Here is a 12,232-nt window from a genome sequence, read left to right on the forward strand (position 1 = left end):
CGAGAGGTCACTGCAATGATGGTTCACAGATACATGCGATGAATTAGTGGGACGGACACTAAACAGCAACAGCCGTAGAAAAACCACTGATCGTTTAGCCGTGATGGAAAAAGGTCATGCTTCCTAAAGTTTTGCAGCCTGCCATGGAGTCTTCCTTGGAATGACGGCAGGTAATTGATTGAAAACGTGAACCAATGATTCAAATCACTAATCATTAGAGGGCGATGCTACTAAAAATGCTAATTTGTGGGAGCAAGATCTGTTGTGATGAAATTTTTGGAACATATTTAACATGTGGATCAATGGATTATGGTGCATTTTGATCTGTTTTGACACTGGTTGTTGCAAATCCAGTGTGACTACAGGTGCCATCCTCTGTGTAGAAGCAAGACAAACTTTTCAGTCACCTTTTGAGTGTTTGTTTTCTGGAGGAGTTTCCTTCAAGTTGATATGAAAATGGGTCGTTAATATAAGACTTTGTGTCGCACAGCCTCCAGACTGATGTTAACCAGATGTTCTTTGTTCCTAACACTGCCAACAGCCGCAATTTGTGCTCGAATCACAGAAAAGAAAAACAACTCAAATCAGATTACAGCCTGAAGCACACAAACTAACCTACAGCATGTACACACACACACAAAGGGAACATACAACACTGCAGCCTGACGTGGTGAGTCAACAGATCCTGAGTGCTTGGAGTTTGTGGTTAAGGTATTTAATACTTGATCAGTGGGGTCGAGAGGGAAGTAAATTACAGCCCGAGCAGCCGTCACGTACCTCCAGCTGCAGATAGTACTTCGCCTTCATCTCAAAGTAGGGCCTGCAGAGGAGGAGGAGGAGGAGGAGAGGAAAAGATTAGATCAGAGGGAAAACTACAGAGTAACCCAGAAAGGAGCAGTATCCACATCATCATCACCATGGCAACCTGGAGAAGGAGAGGGAGGTAAAGGGGTTGTGATGTCGGATGAGCGCACGATGCAGAACGGATTAACACCCTGCTGAGGAGACGCACAGCAAGGCGGCAGATGATAATTCAGCGAGACAGAATCCAGAAAAAACAAAACAAATGCAGAACCAACCGCTGCTAATTACAAGAGCTGGACCCAAACCTATCCAGAACCCCAAATTAAGTAACATGTAGAGAATCGACAATATAACAAATACAGTTTTAGTTTTAAACATGCATTCTAATTAATCACGAGTCAAAATTTTGCTTAAACCAGTGCGGTGTGGAACTAGGGTCTCTTGTCGACAAGTGCTTGTGACATGCAGGCTCTGCCATACAGAGTTGCTGCTGTCACAATGGTTGGGTCGCGGTAACGTCACCACATACACCAGATTTAACAACTCCGGTATACTGCGAACACTGGTGGTGATCGGCTTAATCAGCATTGTGTGAACACGTTTGGCAAAGGCGTTAATGTAAAGGATGTTCATTTACATGTACAAGTCCCGGACATCTTAAATGTAGGCGAGTAGACATATTGCACCATAAAATAGTAATTATCAAGTATCTGAAAATTGTACTTAAGTAAATGTATTTCCTGAATGTCCTCTAGTAAGCGCATTTACTTCCTCTCTGTAAGTTGCAGTGAGTGTTTCATTTTGACCTTTCACCCAGTTTCTTACAGTAGAGACTGTCAGACTGTCATGATTAAATGTCAGGCAGTGATAAAGTTTGAGTTGTTTGGTTACCTTAGTGACAAAGCTGTCAGTCTTTGTCACTTCTCAAACTGTGCTGCATCAAATCGCATGTTTTTATTTTTTTCAAATAACTTAATGATTTATTTTCCAACAAATTTTACCATTTTAATTTAATGTTTGGACTTAAGCAGCTGAGTGAACATGTCACCATCACGGTTTAAGGGTTCCATACACATTCTCAAAGACTGTTCAGCTTCTTATCTGCTCACTTTTGTGCAAATATCTTTAGATACATGTATGTGCGTAACACTTTTTGTTCCTTTTTTTTTTTTCCCTTCCTTCTCCATATTTGACATCTTGCACCGTTATTGTGCATGTGCTCCAATGCAGGTGTGCTGTATCAGGTTTCAGAAAGCCAAACTTGAAATAAGAACTTAAGTTCTCAATCTGATTACTGTGATACTTCCGACATAAAAACACTATTTTAAAAGTTACATTTGGTTGTTTTATATGACAAATTTGTCATTGGAAGTGGCGCGGCTCAGCTGGGAACAGGTGACCACACACCCACAGTCCTGATTAAGCAGATTAGGAATTTTTTTGAAAAATATGTTTTTTAACTTTGATTGCTGCTTATTTAGTCCTAAATATCAGAATCAGCTTTATTGCCAAGTAGACAAGGAGTTTGCTCTGGTTTGTATGTGTGTAACATTACAGGGAAAAATATTTTGGGGATTTTGCTGTTGTTGAAAAACAAGTGGGGAAATACCAACCAGTTTCTGACTTTAGAGAGAATAAAAGTTCTGAAACCATAAATGAACATTGCTGGAAGAATACCAGGAAATTCATTGTTAAAGGGAAAATAAATGTAATTCTGTTTAGTAAGGACATAAATGTGTTTACTAAATCTGTTCTGGATTTATCTAGGAGGGAACACGCAGCACACAGAAACTAATACTTTTAGTTCCCTTTCACATACTTTTTCAGACTTCTCAGTAACTGTTCATGTATCACTGGCAACAAGTTATCTGTACATTGTCTGCTCACTTCTGCTTCTGGAAGAGTAACAGTTGGAGGCTGACACGGCCTTCCACGGGCTCTGAGCAATAAGGTATAGACATGGGGGTTGAGGGAGGGTCTTATGTAACGTCTCAGTGTTTAAACTGAAGTTTTACTGAAGGTTAAATTCACTAACTTACCCCAGAACTCTAAACATACTCTTACTCAACAGGGAAATGTACTTTGAAGGTCCTGACAGCCCGTTAATGAAGAAGGCAAGAGAAAGGCTGCTTGAGATGCGTGTCATGTTCTTCATTAACCAACACTGAGCTCTGACTGCTTCCACCTGTGTGCAGGCAGCTTACAGATAAGAAAAGTGTTCAAGGCTCATATTTAACAAAACATAACAATGCCACTGGCCACAAAATCGCAATTGATACGTTTTACATCTCAGATTTGTTTGGAATATAAAATTAGGAACAAGGCAGTTAGCATAAGCTGCATTAGCCTTAACAACTAAAAGCAGAACTACCAACAAAAACTCAAATGATGATGATGAATGGCAGATGATACAGTGCAAAAATACCACAGAAATTTAAATTTGCTTGGAAAATGTGCACATAGTTACAGAAATACTGAAAGGCAATAAAAAAACGTTGCACAGGGAAATTCTGTGTCCTGGAATTTTTATTTATCATATTTTAATTTCACCTGGAAACTAATTCTGACGTTTCAACCACATCATTTTCTTAAAGCTTTGATATTTCAGTAAGATTTCGCCTCGTGACAGCACCAGGTTTGTCCGACTTCCCCTCTAACACCTGGCTGTTGGAAATAAACCAGACCAGTTAGATGTGGTTTTGACTGGGGACCAGTTTCACTGCTTTAGAGAGAAACCACTTTTAGCTGAATGGAGAATAGAAAGTTGCAGTTTAAAGCAGCATGTCAGCTTGGGAAATGTGGAAAGGTTTTTGGTGAAATCACAACTTTAGTGTCATTGAACGATGACTTTATAACCCCAAAATATCCCTCTCTGCCACAACATTAACAACAAGCAGTTCAACTTGATGTGGTTGTTAGCGGTGTGACAGCAGGCTGAGCCTCTTACTTGGACTTGTTGATGGTGCGTTTCAGTTTTTTCTCCAGCTGCTTCATGCGGCTGTTTGCTGCTGTATATTTGGCCGCCGTCTCCTTGTGCACCAGTTCACTTTTCGTTTTTGTGTGCTCCGCCTCCATCACCTGTAACAGCCAATCACAACTCACAGTCAGCCACGCCCTGAGGTTAAATATCTTTCGTCAACCTCAGCCCTTTAAGCGTTCCTTCAACCGTCAATTGCATTTTGCTAAAGATTTTAATTAGTAAGCAGGAAGCCCAAGCAGCTCCTGTCAATACAAGGTCACAAGTTTGAATCCCACACCAGCCGTGTGTTCAATCAAACGATGTCAACTAAACAGGATTTTAAACAAAGTTACTTCTGTCAACCATCAACTAAAATATGTAAATATAAGAATAAAAAATATACAACTAAATATACAATAAAATAATGCTCTTCTGTCAGCCCTCCTCTCTCCCCCTCCTCACCCGCTGGGTGGCGTGGTTCAGCATCTCCTGCCAGGCGGAGTCGAACTGCCGGTTGTCCTCCTCCAGGAGCCTCTGCTCAGCCAGGGAGATGGTCTCCTTCGCAGCCCGGAGGACCTCTGTGGCTCTCTGGAAGTCCTGGGTGGCCTTCTGGGCCTCCAGCTGGGCCTGGAAGACAGCGAGATCATCCATCATCAGAACTGTTGTTGATTAATTTGTCGTCCACTGATTAATTGACTAATCATTCAATCTTATCATCCTGGATCCCTTTGATGTAACGCATCACAGACCAGCTGTGCTGGCAGACACGAGTGTTTCTCTGCAGTATAAATGTGTGCTTGTTGCTGCCTGAAGAAAACTTCACACAATCAAAACACATTGGCTCCTTTATGTCTGTGGCTCCTAACAGCCCCAGTATATTTATTATCTACAGCCATTAGATGGATTTTATTCATTGTGGTCATCGAGAGGCAGATTTACTCAATCACTTACTACATGTTACATCTGGTACCTATAAAGCAGTGGTTCAGCTTAAACATCATTTAGTAGTGAAACCTGCTTAATCTTCACACCTCAGCTGCTCCCACAAGCCTCTTCTCATATTCAGACCAAATTCTACGTGAGTCCACTGTGGGACCGCACAGTACATAACTTCAATGTGTTTCCTGTCTTTTTCCTGTACAGTTTTTCTTCTCCTGAGTAACCACTGTCCTAATTTTCTGGTTCAGAACAAGCCTAAATGGCCTTCATCATTTGAAGCTTTTGTTTTTTTTTAAGCGATTTTCTGTATTTTTTCCATTTTCCCCAAAATATTTCAGGTCTTCAAATTAGAGCCGTTTACATTATCAATAAATCTGTTATCTTTTCAGTCTTTTAGTCAGTTTAAATACAACATTCCCATTGCAGGCATATTCAGATTTCTTGTTTTGTCCGACGACAGAACAAGCAAATGTTTGCTATTTGTGCTTGAAAACTTAAACCTTCTTGACAATTTTCTGTCGATCAATAATCTATTAATCCAATCAAATCAACTAATCCACAAGTTCTTGAGATTGTCCAGAAAACATGACACACACAAACGCACACACTGATCAGGCCAAACGTGACCTAGATTTTTAGGAGTAAAACATAGAAACTTTACTGCGCGAAACCCCAACAGCAACGCTCTGTGTTGCTAAATAGAGTTCACTGACGTCATTTGTGTGAGTGGTATGAAGCCATACAGCTGAGCCGCTCCACCCTGCAACTATTAACACAAGATAAGACTGTTATATGTGAAGGCATGTGCGTTTTCCTGTGCATAAATGGACATTTATAGTCTTGGAAACGTTTTTTAAGTGTTGTTGGTTCACAGCAGATGTGACCTAAACTTTTTCTAGATTCATTAATTAATCATTTAGTCTATAAAATGTGTGAAAATAGAGAAATATATACATTAACATTTTCCAGAGCCAGAACATTTGGGGCATTTTTGCTTACATACTTGCTGTTTACCTTTCTGTCGATCATCTAACTGATTGATCAAATAATCATTTCAGCTGTGAGTAAAATACCCAGATAGGAATGTTTCTTTTCTACTCAACCAATGAAATAAATACCCGACAATACATCCAATATTGCAATAAAGCAGTATTTTTGTCTGCTGTAAATAAAACTGATGGTTGAAGTGACTGAAAAGATGACAGAGAGTAAAAACAATTTTCTGTGTCAGTGAGCTATATTTATTTAGTTGTGTGTTGTATGTTGTATGTTAGTGTGTGAGGTGGAAAGAAACCCATCTGTCTGTGGGTGCTGTCAGCTAACATGAACACATCAGCTGCACTGCTCAGTGCGAAACGCTGCAGGCAACTGAAACCTACACAGGGACTGGAAAGGTTCTGCAACGCTCCCATTTCACTTCAGCTGTTTCAGCTTCACAGCAGCAAAGTAAAAGGACGCGCTGTCTGTGTTAATGTGTGAAAGAGATACAGAAAGAGGGCAAAGACACAAGCTGTGTGTCATGTCAGGGACAAAGACGTCAACATGACGGAGTTTTGGCCACTTTTAAAAGAGACAGTTGTATCCTTTGTCTCCTCCTCACTTCTTTATTGGTGTTATTGCTATTATTCTGCTATTATGCGGCCTACATTTAATAAGATTTTAAAGTAGCAATATACATAACTTACTAAATTTGCTTCTGCAATCCTAGCATTCAGTAGTGGCATTGCATTTAGTGATTATGGTCAAGAGAGACCATAGTGCTCAATAGTAAGTCTGAAAATGTTTTGAAGTTTAACCGATGACCCATATTGACACTGATGATAGTGGTGTTGCTTTACACTTGGGCTGAACGATTTGGGGAACAGATCTATTTGCAATTTTCTGCCAGATATTGCAATTATAATTTGATTTCTATTCAACCACAGTAGAAGCAAAAAAATCTGAAATGCTCTATGTGGATATGTAACGTTAGCCTGCAGAGAGTGAAACAGGCTCAGAGAGCCGTTATCCGTAGTTGAAGCCCACAAAATGACAAAGTAACAACGTGAAATATATGAGACAGCAATTGCAAACCGACAAAGACAGCGGCTGTGCTGCGGTTTTGTCCAGCGTCAGCTCACTATGATTCCCTTCCTATCCGTGCCAGTCCTGTAATGAATGGTGCAATGTACTCCCATCCCGCGGGAATCCCGTGACCCACAGGATTCCCTGAAAAAAAAAAAAAAAAAGTCACCTATGATGTAAGCAAATATAATGTACAGTATGAAATCAGTGAATCATAACATATTTTGACACTCATCTCTCCCTCTCCTTCTCCCGCTGAGAGCTTGACAAGCATTTCTCAAGTTTTCTGAAGTTTGAAGCGAACACCTCGACTCAGAGGAAGAGCTCAAGCAAGAGGAGAGGAGAGAACAACAACATGAATATGAAGCAGCTGGAGACAGTTTGCTAAATATTAAATCAGGAGTTGATTCTACTGACCCAGTTTATGCCAACTGAGTTACTGTACAAACTTTGCTGTCTGTTCTGTGTGGTTCCCAAAGAGCTTCACAATTAAGCTTCATTGGATTTTCACCTTCATTAATCTTATGACAGTTTGGGGGAAAATAATGAATTAGGGACTTAGTACTGTATAAAGAGTATCAGTGCTTGAATGAATAAGGCTAAAAAGTTAGGTGTGTATGAAATGCAGGTCAGTGAATATGTTATCAGTAAATCTGTCATTTTTACCAGGCTAAGACTGATAAATTAGTTTGGCCTTCATCACTTGAAGATAACAACTTCTTTGTCAGCGGAAACCTCTTAACCTTTATGGATTCCAATTTATGTACTTATGTAATAAGTGTGTCTTTATTATTGGTTTACTTACATTACACTGATGCAGTCGATGCAACATGAAATTTAAACACTGAATATTTGTAAAAAAAAAAGAGAAAAAAAAAAAAAAAGATAAGGATTGTCAGTTTCAATCCATAGATCCAGAATCTGTCTTCCATCAGCTCTCGCGGTCCAACTCTCGTCTGCAGATGCTCTGACATCACCGCGTGCTCGCTGTAATTTAATTATAGATGATCATCAACATGCCAGCACAGCAAGAAGCAAACAACCTCAGCCTTGTTGCCGTCATGTGTTCTGCTTTGTATTCCACGCCGCCTGAATGCACATGATGACTGAATGCTACAGACAGCCTACAGTAGTGTCTCCTGTCGTCATACACGAAGAACATGTGTCCATCGACATGTGCCCTTGTCCTTTCCTTGAGCTCTAAGCCAAAAAAAACTGTAATGATGATTTTGTTTAAACTGATCAGGCATGCTAAACCCAGGATATTACATTAGCATCTCACTCAATTTAACAAGAGACTGGCACAGTGAAGGTGTGCTCAGACCTGGCCAAGAGAGCAGCATAAACATTGTCAAAACAATCCCAGGTAATATGCAATACAAGGACAAAAATCCAGTTATAATTCATAAAACAGCTTAAAGGTCTGTATTTGTGAAGTGCCTTTTTAGTCTTTCCGACCAGAGGCTAAGGTGCTGACTGCCCACCAGAAGCAGAAACTCATTAATACACATTCACACACTGATGGAACAGCCCATCGGGAGCAATTCAGGGTGCAGCGTCTTGCACAAAGACACTGGGGGAGCTGGGGACCAAAACCACAGACCATCCGGTAAGCGGACGACCCCTCTCCCCATTCCACCACAGACCATTTGCAGTGAAATTTTAGCAGCAATCACAATGACCAAGAGTACCATTTTCTCGATCGCATGATTAATGCAGCAAGGTTTGCTTAATAACATAATGAGCACTGTTTATTGACCCACACCAGCATACGGTTTGTTATCTGCCGGTGAAAAGATGTATATATATTTCAGCAACTCTGATATCATTAAAATTAGCTCCTACATCATTTTGCTCTGTCTGGTTTCTGTGGTTGCCATGGTCACAACGCAAGTCATGGCGTGGAAACGTCGTCCAACCAAACAGCCCTGAGTGTTGAGAGTGCCAGCCTCCTCATGTTTACAGTGGGAATGAAGGGGCTGTGGTGGAAACTTTACAGCCTTTAGACTGATTAAAGTTGAGATCTGAGAAAAGCAAAGACTAATAAAGTCGTCTCTCCGTTTGTCACCCCTCTAATGATTGCAGCCTCAAAGGGCCACTTGTGCTGTTGTTTTCCTCCTCCTCCTCCTCATCCATTGTCACATTGCCCACGAGGAACCCTTCGTACACGTGCTCACTCCCTCCCTCTCCATCCTTCCCCCGCCTCCTTCATTCTGTCAGCGAAGACATTAAATACTCTGCTCACGAAGGGAAACGACATTAGATGGTCTTTTTTAAATGTTGAGGGCTTGTCAAAGAAAAATCAAGGTTAAAGTAATAAATAATAATAAATAAATGTCAAATCACATTGGTGACCTACGCACCAGCACATACCTTGAGATCCCCGGGCACAGGTCTGTTGTCTGTCTGAGTCAGTGAACTCTTTTAAGCCCTTTCTTAAAACATACTTTTATAGGAGAGCCTGAACTTATTTTAGTTGATTATATAGATATATAGATCAATCTAACTATCTATCTATCTATCCACACACACACACACTTTACTTTTAATGTGTAATTTAGTTTCTTAAGTGTTTTCTTGCTTTATTTTAGTTTTTATTTTAGTTTTATTGTCTTCGCGCTTGTTAAAGCACTTTGTAACTTGTTTTTTTTAAAAGTGCTTTATAAATGAAGATGATTATTATTATTATTATTATGGCCCACTGATGAAAGCCCTCGCATTTGCAGTATTACGAACAGTCTATTGGTGGCGACAAAAATCCTGTATTAAGGTACTTCTAACGCAAACCGACCGTATCCTACTGCTACGGCTTCACACTAAAAACATTTAACTGGCAAAGCACTTGTTTTATTATGAAATAGTCACAGGAAATTCAATGCGTTTGTCAGTGACATTAGCACTTGCATTCATGCCTTTTTTGGCAGCGGATCAGTTTAAAATATTGTGGGGAGTAGTGGAAGAATCAGAAGCAGCCACAGCGAGCTGTTAGAGGAAGAGCTGCAGGCAACAGGCTGGTTACCTCAGCAAGGTAACCAACTCCTTTCACTGCGCCCTGCTGACTCAGATCGGATCACAGTTGCTCACAGAATGATGAAAAAGACAAATTACTGCCTGACTTTTTTTATTATTAAGACAATAGTTTGGTTTGCTGCCCCCCAGAAGAGGAGAGCAGAGCAAGTTCTCACGTGTAACTGCTTCTTCAGTTTGAGCTGAATTTAGTCAACAAAGCTGTCAGAACCACAGCAGGTCAGTTCTGCTTTTAACAGAGTGAGTGTGTGCTGCATCACACTTAGAACAAGTGTGACGAGAATAAACACTTTTTAGCCTCTCAATTCTCCATTTTTTTTCCTCTATAGTCTCTTTTTTTCCCCTTTTTTTTTTTATTTCTTTCTCTCCCTCCCTAAATCATTTCTTCAATTTGTGATTGACTGATTTTCTGCCCATTTCTCCCGTCTTACTTCATGCTGTCTTTCTAATGCATTCTTTTCTCTCACCCCGTCTCTTCAACCCCTCCGTTTCTATCTTTATCTACCCGTCTTCTTCCATCTATCTCCATCTCTCCCCCCATCGCATTCCCTCTCCCTTCTTCATCCATCCCTTTTCTCTCGCTCCTCATCTGTCACTTTCTATATCCCACTAAATCTCTCTTGCTTGCCACATATCTGCCTCTCTGTCTGCCTCTTTCACATCCCTTTCCCTCCATTTCTTGCTTAGTCTTTCCCTCGGTTTCCTTCTACACGTCTCTCCAAATCTGTTCTCAGCATCATCTTCACTCCCTCTTTCTCCCTCTCATTTGCGCTGCGACTTCATATTTTAGTAACTCTGCATGAGGCCCATGAAATTTTCAGAGTGACGACTCTCCAGAGGGAAGCCAATGTGTAAGTAATGCAGAACTTCAGAAGCCCTCTCTGTCGGTCTCTGGGAGAAAATGCAATTTGGCTGTACAGGCGCTTCAAATATTCAAGAGACCCTAAAACAGTGAAAACATGCTTTGTTAACTTGTTTGTTAACTGAAAGAATGGAAATAGGATGATGCAAGCAGGGAGGAAAACAAAGATAGAATAAACAAACGGTTTACTACTGATAGCCACTCTGCTTATGGATTCTTAACAAAAACAACTCTTATCATAATATTGAAGTAAGTAAAGAAACTAGAAAATATGTTGAAATCAACCATCTCCATTTTAGCCTCTCTCAGCGTCATTCCGAGAGGATACATGTTACAGGGGGAGGTGGGTAATGTGTAATCTGTACACCTCATTGATATTATTTTTATGTATGGTCACATGAGGACAGAATCAATGTAACAGATGATGAAAACTTTAAGTCACCCAAACTTCCCTAAAAAAAATAAATAAAAATCCTGTCCAAATTTTGGGTTTATCCTTCCAAACAGACTGAAAAGTAAAATGTATGACAGACAACTCAACACACTGGTGTGCATGAAAATGATTAAATTTCTAAGGCAAGTAAACTCAAAGTGCTTTATATGCATACAGCAGCAAAGAAAAGTATAATTGTTTCATGGCTCGTAAAAATGGAATATATAGTGTGTGCACACATAATAGCTTTCAAAACTTTTGATAGAGAGAGAACATAAAGGGAGAAGAGATAAGGGAGGACAGACAGAGAGGACAGTTACTGTAGAAGAAAGACGTGGTGAAACGGGCCTTTAGATTACTAAAGACTTTCCGTTGACCTTCACGTCGTCCCCGTGGTGGTAAAAACAAGACTTTGAGGTCGGTTTTTCTCAGTTTCTCCCGTTAACAAATGAAATGCACTGCCATGTACACATTTCTCCTTTGTTCATCCAGGGAGGGATGGCTTGAATTGCGTTCTTTACATCCATGATAAGCAGCAATTGGAGTGCTCAGTGATATCAAGACTGATTGACTGACCTCCACTTGTCCAGGAATTCAGACAAATCCAAAATCTGTATGTCTACTACAATTAACACAAGGAGAGAAGGAGGGGGGTTTAGAGGAGACAGTATCTGTTTTCAAAGTGACCTGATTTGGCCATTTTTCCAGGAAATTCAATTATTTTTTTATCTCATCTCCTCAATCAAGTCGGGCAATTCATTTCCTCCAAAGAGGAAGCACCATCTGGGACAATTACGTCTATTACAGACGTGAGTGATGTAAACACAGGGTCTGTCTCAGGTTGCCCGACTAACCCCGGCCTTCAGCAAACCCACATTTGATGTTGCCGTTTGTGCGGTGAACACCAAGAACCAACCAGGACAACAGCAGAGGTAGTCATGACCATGACCACAGAGAGGAAAGGACATTTAAATCCAAGCCAAGAAAATAAAAAGAATCTTTCTCTTTCTATGCATGCAAGGAACAAGCACACACACACACACACACACACACACACACACACACACACACACTATTACACCCCATTGAATGTTCTTAGTCATAAGAACAAAAGGAAACCCGCCCAACCGCAAAACACTGTGCC

The 12,232-nt window shown here is 40.5% G+C and overlaps 1 protein-coding gene across 1 annotated transcript in view; it reads right to left on the bottom strand.

Annotated features, from left to right (window-relative positions):
- The window catches only part of sh3bp5b (SH3-domain binding protein 5b (BTK-associated)), a 36,436-nt gene that overhangs the window by 7,522 nt on the left and 16,682 nt on the right, over positions 1-12,232 (bottom strand). The window contains exons 5-7 of the mRNA XM_046043834.1: positions 4,226-4,390; positions 3,752-3,882; positions 778-820 (exon numbers count right to left, since the gene is read on the bottom strand). Of these exons, the coding sequence (XP_045899790.1) occupies positions 778-820; positions 3,752-3,882; positions 4,226-4,390 (339 nt within the window). The remainder of the gene's footprint in view (positions 1-777; positions 821-3,751; positions 3,883-4,225; positions 4,391-12,232) is intronic.

This window comes from Micropterus dolomieu, linkage group LG03, assembly GCF_021292245.1.
Source record: "Micropterus dolomieu isolate WLL.071019.BEF.003 ecotype Adirondacks linkage group LG03, ASM2129224v1, whole genome shotgun sequence".
In the NCBI taxonomy this organism is placed as follows: Eukaryota; Metazoa; Chordata; class Actinopteri; order Centrarchiformes; family Centrarchidae; genus Micropterus; species Micropterus dolomieu.